The sequence below is a fragment of the Juglans microcarpa x Juglans regia genome, chromosome 6S, assembly GCF_004785595.1.
Source record: "Juglans microcarpa x Juglans regia isolate MS1-56 chromosome 6S, Jm3101_v1.0, whole genome shotgun sequence".
NCBI lineage: Eukaryota > Viridiplantae > Streptophyta > Magnoliopsida > Fagales > Juglandaceae > Juglans > Juglans microcarpa x Juglans regia.
In genome coordinates, this window is record NC_054605.1 from 18,237,621 (window position 1) to 18,246,852 (window position 9,232).

The window sequence follows — 9,232 nt, forward strand, 5'->3', positions numbered from 1 at the left end:
CATAGTTGGGACGCATCGGATTTATGAAATCTTGAGATTGTTGCATATAGACTTCATCAGTGAGTGTGCCGTGCAGGAAAGCATTATTGATGTCCAATTGGCGTAGTGGCCATTTCCTGGTGATAGCAATAGACAATATGAGACGTATGGTGATTGGTTTGACCACAGGGCTGAAGGTCTCGTTGTAGTCAAGTCCAAGTTGCTGATGAAATCCTTTTGCCACTAATCGGGCCTTTCTCCTTTCAAACAAACCATCAGCGTTGGTTTTTGTTCTGTAAATCTACCTGCAACCAAGCACGTTAGAAATATTGACAGGAGGTACAAGACTCCATGTATTGTTCTTCATGAGAGCAGTGTACTCTTGAGCCATTGGTTCATGCCATTCCGAGAACTTAGAGGCTATAGAGTAGCTTGAAGGGTCATCAGGCACAGTAGAAATAGTGAGAAAACAATGTCGAGATGGGTACGAGATGGTTCCATCAGTGGCCATACAGGGTCTGAGAGAGTTGGTGGTGGAGCGTGATATGATAGGAGAGCGTGGTGGAGCGCGTTATGATAGGAGAGCGTGGAGGGTTTGGATTTGAGAGAGCGGAAACTTGATCTTGAGAGATTAGAGACGAATCAGAAGAATTAGGATTGGGAGAAGCAGAGCTGTCGAAGGTGGAAGATGAGGGTATTATCAGAATGAGGAGATGTGAAGGGAGTGTGGACTGCGATGGGCCAAGGCCAAGTACAGTTTGTGAGATGGGTTCAGATGGTGGTGGGCTAGGCGGTTAAGAACCAGGGAATGGGCCGAGAATAGAAGATGGGAAAATAGGTAAAGAAGTATGAGTTGTTGAACCTGGAATTATTGAAGTGTGCCGTGTCGTTTTTCCGTAAGGAAAGGATATTTCATGAAAACGAACATCACACGAAATGTAAAGACGGTTTGTAGTGAGATCAAGACACTTGTACCCTTTGTGGGTATTGCTATATCCTAAAAATAAGCAAGATGTTGAATGGAAATTGAGTTTATTTGGCAAATATGGGCGTAAATTTGGCCAACATTCACAACCAAATACCTTCAAGAATTTGTAGTCAGGTTCTTTTTTATGGACAATGAAATAAGGTAATTGATTATTAAGAGTGGGAGAGGATAGAAGATTTATAAGATTGAACCTGGCTCTGATACCATGTTCAACAGAATGCTTGAAAGAAGAATATTTTCTCATATATTCAATGATGTGTACAGCGTCTATATATAGACCTTTACAATGAATAAAACAAATATATGCCTAATGGTTCACAGCAGAGAATAACCAACAATTGTTCCTATCATACATTCTAGAAGAAGAATAAATCTGGTGCTAAGAACCATCATGTATATGTGGTGAGGATAACTTGGAATCCATGATATTATCATTGAGGCTGATAAAAGGAATCGCTTTGAGTTTACACAGCAAAGGGAAAATGTAGAAGAAAATAGAAGTAATAATTCATAGAGATTGCTTGAGATCAAAAGTGGGAAGAATCTCAAGCCCTGGTCTTGAAAGGAATAGCTCCGATGATTATCTGGTGGTAGGCAGCAGCAAGAGCAGCACCAACGAAGGGTCCCACCCAGAAGATCCACTGGTTAAGCAAAAATTAAAGAGAAATATCATCGTGATCTCATCGTGATCTCAATCATGAATATTAGAAAGCCATAGGTACTTTTATTCTGAGATTTTTCATCAAAATACTTACTTGGTCATCCCATGCGCAGTCTCTGTTGTAGATAATGGCAGCTCCAAGACTCCTGGCTGGGTTAATACCAGTTCCTGTGATGGGGATGGTGGCCAAGTGAACCAAGAACACCGCGAACCCAATGGGAAGTGGAGCCAAAATCTACGTACAGTTACGATAAAACACTACATTACACCCTTAGAATTCTTATACTAATTAGATACTGTTATTTTCAAGGTACTGTACCCAAGTTTACTTTTATTCTATCAAAATTCATGGGAGAGAATGTAAAATTATCACTCATTTCATAAATATATATGAATAAGAAGAGTTAGATTTAATTATTTATATTATATATATTCTAACACGTGTGTGCAGATCCTACCTTAACAAGTGGAGAAATATTTAATTAAATTAAATAAGCTCTCAAGTTCGGATTTGAATTCAATACCTCTAATTTATCACAAAAATTTAAGTTGATGAAAAAATTTAAATTTAATTATTTATATTATATTCTTAATTGAGAATGTTTTGAGATAGTCAATTATTTTTGTAATCCAAGTCATGCAACGTAACGTCGAATTAAAGCACCTGTAAAGTAATAGAGAGAACAAACGTGGGCCGAAGCCATGTTTGTTAAAGACGGTAACAAAAAATACATACAGGAACGTGAGAGTCTCGGGCCTTTCTCGTGGCATCAGTCGCAGAGAAGATGGTGTAGACAAGGATAAAAGTGCCGACGATCTCTGCAGCAAGGCCATCACCCTTGGTGTATTCATGGTTCACAAAGTTAGCTCCCCCGTTCAAGCGCATGTACTCGGTCTTCTGGAAGCCCTTCACAACACCAGCTCCACAGATGGCTCCAAGGCACTGCATGATGATGTAGAATAGTGCTCTTGTGAGGGAAAGCTTCCTTGCCAAGAGGAGTCCAAAGGTCATAGCAGGGTTGATATGTCCACCTGTTTGCAAAACAAGCACAAGTATTTGGTAACTAAACATCTTCCCCAGAAATCTTCTAGTTACCAGAAGAAATCCAATGCAGCTTGAAGAAAACTCAGATCGAGAGTAGTAAAAAGAGACAGACCCACCCACACTAGAGACGAGCAAGAAAAAGCATAAAAAGGAAAGGGTTGGGGTTAGCTAACCTGAGATACCGGCAGCGCAGTAGACAAGGGCAAAGATCATACCACCAAAAGCCCAAGCAATTCCTTGGATACCCACACTAGCACACTTGTCTTTAGACCTGCTTACACCCATAACAGTCAAGATGCTGAGGTAGAGGAATAAAAAGGTGGCTACAAACTCTGCAATCCCGGCCCTGTAGAACGACCATGAGTGCAGCTCCCCTGGCTCAAACAAAGGAGCTGGGGGTGGCTCCTTGTAGTCCTTGCCTGTCTGAGCTGCAGTGCCCAAGGGCTGCCTCTCTGCATACTTGTTTGCTCCGAGTTTAACATCCTCTTCCTTTCTGATGGGAACCAAGGTGGGCCTAGTCTTAATGATCATTTGCAAATTCCAGATGGGCCAATTACAAGATCAAGGGCCAAGAAGATCAAGGAAGCAATGCACGGATTGGTGCAATCCACTTGGGATTAAGCTAGCAAGAGCCCAACACTCAAGATGGGCTTGAAAGAAGGAGAACCAGTTTTGATCCACTTGATTCGAGCTGTGGAAGACATGATTTAGAGATAGGGCCTATTGTTATTGGAGACTTCAAATTTGGTTAAATGATTTATTTTATTAGTTTAGAATAAGTGGGCTTGAAGATGCCTGACTCACACGTCTTATTTTCAATGAACTAGGGTTTTCAAGAAGGCCTTGTATTTTGGCCAAGGGCTTATTTGGAAAGTTACTTTTTATGAATTAGGGTTTTAAGAGGTACTGTAGCGTTACTGTAGCCGTACTGTAGCCGCGGTACTGTAGCACGACACTGTTCATCAGGGGCATTTTGGGTAAAAAGGGGCTTTATTTTGGCTAGGGTTTTAATTAGGTTTAGTTTAAATACTCCTTGTAGCCTCATTTGAAGGCTAGACAATATTGAATTTTATTTGTGAGTTGAGTTTTCTCCTCTTGTTCTTGATTGAACTCTTGAACTTATCAAAGGTAAATCACAACCTTTGTGGCGTTCCTCCTTTGTAATCTGGGTTCTTGAGACGGGTTCTTTAACGGGTCTAGATTTTAATATAATCTAGGTTCTTGAAACGGGTTCTCATCGGGTCTAGATTCTCCATCCTTGACTTGATTTTTGGCTTTCTTGGGGAGTTTTCAAATTGATTGTGGGTTCAAGGGAATTCATTCCCACGGGGTCATATCATTTGGTATTCAGAGCAAGGTTTCCAATCAGGTCTGATTCTATCTTTTAATTTCTTGCATCCTTAAATTTAATTCTAGGGCTACATTGTCCTAGAGTTGCCAAAAAAAAAAAAAATTACAGAAACGAAAAGTGGGCTGCCAAAATTCTAAGGGTTTTGGATTTGGCTGAAATTTGCATCACCTAGGGTTTCAAAATTCTAGGGTTTAATGCATATCTGAGTTTGTCAATTGCTTGGAATGTCGTTCCATTGATTCTCTTCTATTTCGTTGTCAGTTCTTGTGTGCTTCAATTCAATTGCTTGATTTTTACAATTGAGTATTTCTGTTTGTGATTGGATTAGAAAAAAAGAAAAGAAAAGAAAAGAAAGGAAAGGAAAAGAAAAGAAAAGAAAATTCAAAAAAAAAAAAAAAAGAAGAAGAAGAAGAAGATAAGGAGAGGTAGCATATTTAAAGGTTGCTACATAGTGACAATAAAGACAAAGAAAAGCATTCGTTGATTGAGTTTTGTCCTCAAAGGGGCTGAATACATATTCGTAGTTGATATCTTGTTCTATAATTACTCTTTCCCTCTTATAAATTCCTTGAGTCTCGTGTCGTTTTATTCCTTTCTTGTTTCTTGGATCTATATTACTGGTTGGAATAATACAAGGTTGTATTGTCTTGATTTAGTTCAACTAGTTCTTAAAGAACTTGAGCGGGAAAACTCTTGAGGTAAAAGGCAAGAGAGTGTGAGACTATATTTATCGGGAAAAAGCCAATTAAGAGTGAAACACGAGTGGAGTGCCATTATTCGAGTGTAAACACGTAAGGGAGTGTGTGAGGTTTTCTTTTTGCCACTAACATTCTTTTGTGCAACACCTTATAATGTCTCAACGGAGTAACGCATCACCAAGGGGGAGAGCGGATAACTCATCCTATGTGTTGCAAGCCATGCAACAGCAGTTTGAGCGGTTGAACTTTGTGTTGGGTGAAGTGAGAGATAGGATGGATCATCAAGAAGCAGCGATTAGAAATCTTCAATGTGGGAGAGATAGGAGGCGACGTGAGTGTAGAGTTGAAAATGAGTATGAGAATGAGGGAGATGGTGAGGATGAGGAAGACTTAACATATGACGTTGGATTGGGTAGACATAGAGGAGTTAGGCGTGGAAGGGGACTTAGGGCAAAGCCAGGGGGTCGAGATGGAGTAGATAAGAACCTTGGGAGCATCAAAATGAAAATACCATCATTTCAAGGTAGAACTGACCCTGAAGTTTATTTGGAGTGGGAGAAAAGAATGGAGTTGGTGTTTGATTGTCATAATTACTCCGAGGAGAAGAAGGTGAAGTTGGCGGTAATTGAGTTCACTGATTATGCCAGTATTTGGTGGGATCAATTAGTGACCAATAGGAGGAGGAATCTTGAGAGGCCTGTAGAAACTTGGAGAGAGTTGAAAGCTATCATGAAGCGGAGATTTGTACCTAGCCACTACTATAGAGACCTCCACCAAAAATTACAAAATCTTACACAAGGGTCTAGGAGTGTAGAGGATTACTATAAGGAGATGAAGGTGGCTATGATTCGGGCTAATGTTGTGGAGGATCGGGAGGCCACGATGACAAAATTTTTGAGTGGGTTGAATAGGGAGATAGCCAATGTAGTTGAGTTGCAACATTATGTGGAGGTAGAGGACATGGTACACATGGCTATGAAGGTGGAGAGGAAGTTGAAAATAAAGGGTACATCAAGGTATACTTTCGTTTCTAGTACTCCTTGGAAACAAAAGTGGGACAAAAATGATCAAGCTGTAACAAAGAGGAAGACCGAACTACCTAAGGGAAAAGATGAGGGTGAGGCTGAAACCTCAAGAAAAATAGAGAATGAGTTGGAAAACAATTGTGAGGCCGAGAGTTCAAAAAAAGAGGAGAGTGAAAGAAAAAAAGAGAGTGAAAATGAAAAATATAGTGAGATGAAAAGAGAGAATGAGGCCGAAACATCAAGAGAAAGAGAGAGTGAAAAAGAAAATATAGAGGTGGCTGAGAGTCAAGAAAAAAGAATGGTGCCACAAGAGGAAAAAGAAAGAGAGATTGCAAAGAGAAACAGAGAGACAAAAGGATATGAGGTCATGATTCCTAGTGGCGTGTTTTGTGGATTGCCACCTATTAGGGAGATAAAGCATTACATTGATTTTGTACCAGGTGTGACAATTCCTAACCGACCTTTCCTTGAATAACATGAGTTTTTTACACACTTGAAGGGACAAGGTATGTCGTTGACTATAATGCATGCTAAGTGGGAGGACTGTGTTGAGACTTTTCCTCATGTATTCAAATACACACAAGGTATGGAAAATTTTATGGTTGATGCTTTAGCAAGAAGGTACGTCCTTATCTTCATTTTAGATGTAAAATTGTTGAGACTTGAATATAATAAGGAATTACATGCTAATGATGATGACTTTGCTAGTGTGTATGGAACATGTGAAAAAGCATCGTTTGGTAAGTTCTATAAATTAGATTGGTACTTGTTTAGAGGGAATAGATTTTGTATGCCAACTAGTTTTATGCTTAAGTTGCTTGTGTGTGATAGACATGGTGGTTTGTTGGGTAACTTTGGTGTAAGGAAGACTTTCAATATGTTGCATGAACGTTTGTGGGAGTATCATTTGCCATTCACTGACGTATTGCATGAATGTTTGTGGAAATATCATTTGTCATTCATTAACGTGTTGCATGAACATTTGTGGAAGTATTACTTGCCATTCATTAAGTTTGCATATAATTGAAGTGGTGTAAGAAAAACTTCAGGTGTGTTTCATGAACGTTTGTGGGAGTATCATTTGCCATTCATTGAATTGCTACATGGACATTTGCGGGAGTATCATTTGCCCTTATTAGAGTGTGCATATAAAACCTTGCATACTACTATTTCTTATTCTCCATTTGAGGTTGTTTATGGTTTTAATCCACTTACTCATTTACCTTTGATGGCTTTGCTTGTTGATGATAGGAGTAGCTTGGATGAACATTTTCAATTTCTTGAGAAAATTAATGAAAATACACGTGAAGTAGATCCTTCAAGTAAGTATCAAGTTTTTGCTATTTTCAATGTACTAACATTTTTCCTTTTGATCCAGGTGGAGATTCGAGGTCGAATCCTTTTGAGGATAGGGGGAATGATAGGAACCAAGGTGGGCCTAGTCTTAATGATCATTTGCAAATTCCAGATGGGCTAATTACAAGATCAAGGGCCAAGAAGATCAAGGAAGCAATGCACGGATTGGTGCAATCCACTTGGGATTAAGCTAGCAAGAGCCCAACACTCAAGATGGGCTTGAAAGAAGGAGAACCAGCTTTGATCCACTTGATTCGAGCTGTGGAAGACATGATTTAGAGATAGGGCCTATTGTTATTGGAGACTTCAAATTTGGTTAAATGATTTATTTTATTAGTTTAGAATAAGTGGGCTTGAAGATACCTGACCCACACGTCTTATTTTCAATGAACTAAGGTTTTCAAGAAGGCCTTGTATTTTGGCCAAGGGCTTATTTGGAAAGTTACTTTTTATGAATTAGGGTTTTAAGAGGTACTGTAGCGTTACTGTAGCCGTACTGTAGCCGCGGTACTGTAGCACGACACTGTTCATCAGGGGCATTTTGGGTAAAAAGGGACTTTATTTTGGCTAGGGTTTTAATTAGGTTTAGTTTAAATACTCCTTGTAGCCTCATTTGAAGGCTAGACAATATTGAATTTTATTTGTGAGTTGAGTTTTCTCCTCTTGTTCTTGATTGAACTCTTGAACTTATCAAAGGTAAATCACAACCTTTGTGGCGTTCCTCCTTTGTAATCTGGGTTCTTGAGACGGGTTCTTCAACGGGTCTAGATTTTAATATAATCTAGGTTCTTGAAACGGGTTCTCATCGGGTCTAGATTCTCCATCCTTGACTTGATTTTTGGCTTTCTTGGGGAGTTTTCAAATTGATTGTGGGTTCAAGGGAATTCATTCCCACGGGGTCATATCACTTTCCCTCCATGGTTGTCTCACTCCCTCATTGAGATCTCGTCTCTCTAAAATAGAAAGGAATTCAAAAGTTGCTATTTTCTTGTCACTCTCAAACAAAGGTTTTGAAGTGGAGAAAATGAGGAAGGGAAAGTTGTTTTTTTTATATACCTAGTCTATTATTTGGCTGAAAGCTAAAATGGGTCGGTTTTTTTTTTCTTTTTTTGAAGTCTTTGTCCTAATTATCTTGCTTCAATCAGGGGGTTCTATATAAAAATTAGAAAAATGATAAAAGGAAAATATTAGTATGCTATCTGACTTTGTCCTCTCACTTTGACCGTTCATGTATTTAAATTTTTTTATTTAATGATTAAGGAAGTGGCATTTAATGTATTGATGAATTTTTTATTTTTAAAAAATATTTAAATATGTTAAAAAAATATAAAATATAAATATAAATATAAATTTGTGCTAGGTAGGATGCCCAACAGTTATTGCTGGACAGTAGCCTAGCGTGACTCAATGATAACTACATGATATTTTACACAATTATATTTTAAAACGGTAAATTATCAAAATATTTTATAAAAATAATTTCACTTTTATCTCTATTTAAAAATATAATTATGAAATATATTGTAAAAAATATAGAGTAGGTATCATTACTCAATAAATTATTCTTTATCTTAAAAAATGGGTATTAGGTGATGGTGGATTGCTCTGGAAAGAGTAGAGGGATGTTGACAAGGACTGATTGGTTTGCTGTTTTTGTTGTCATGCTCGATCTGCATGCTCATAAAAAAAGAAAAATCACTATCCTAATCCTGCTACATACAATCGACGTGCGCAACCTTTGCGTAATCTGCTGACACAATTGGGTCCCACAGTCCTATTTTCTCTTTTCTTCTTCCGTCTTTCAGTCCTTCTCTTCCCTTTCATTTTTCCATCTTCTCAAACATCTCTCATTCTATTACAATATTACTCATGAGAAAAATCTATCAGACGAACACGAAAAACAAAAGAACAAAAAAAGACCAAGATGATATGGCGGCAGCACTTACCCAAGGAAAACTAAGAGACAGCAGCACCGTGAAGAGGCTGCGAAGGAAATTTGGGTGGCTGAGGTGTATACGCCGGCGGATGGGCGGCTAAGCATAGAGAGAGAAATAGTGATGAGAGAGAGGGAGATAATGTGAGAGAAAGAGAGAGACGGAGGGATAGTGAGATTAACGCGAGGGAGAGAC

At 38.7% G+C, this 9,232-nt stretch overlaps 1 protein-coding gene across 2 annotated transcripts; it reads right to left on the reverse strand.

Annotated features, from left to right (window-relative positions):
- Window positions 1-1,446: 1,446 nt before the first annotated feature.
- On the reverse strand, window positions 1,447-8,143 carry LOC121237607 (aquaporin PIP1-3-like). Of its 2 annotated transcripts, none has more exons than XM_041134437.1 (5): window positions 8,012-8,143; window positions 2,889-3,163; window positions 2,365-2,660; window positions 1,723-1,863; window positions 1,447-1,608 (listed from the first exon to the last, which is right to left on the reverse strand). In XM_041134437.1, the coding sequence occupies exons 1-5, from the start codon at window positions 8,020-8,022 to the stop codon at window positions 1,513-1,515; spliced, it is 819 nt and encodes a 272-aa protein (XP_040990371.1). In that variant the 5' UTR covers window positions 8,023-8,143; the 3' UTR covers window positions 1,447-1,512. The 2 variants fall into 2 exon arrangements, with proteins under 2 accessions (XP_040990371.1, XP_040990370.1); XM_041134436.1 differs by having other exon boundaries at window positions 2,847-3,163.
- Window positions 8,144-9,232: the final 1,089 nt, after the last annotated feature.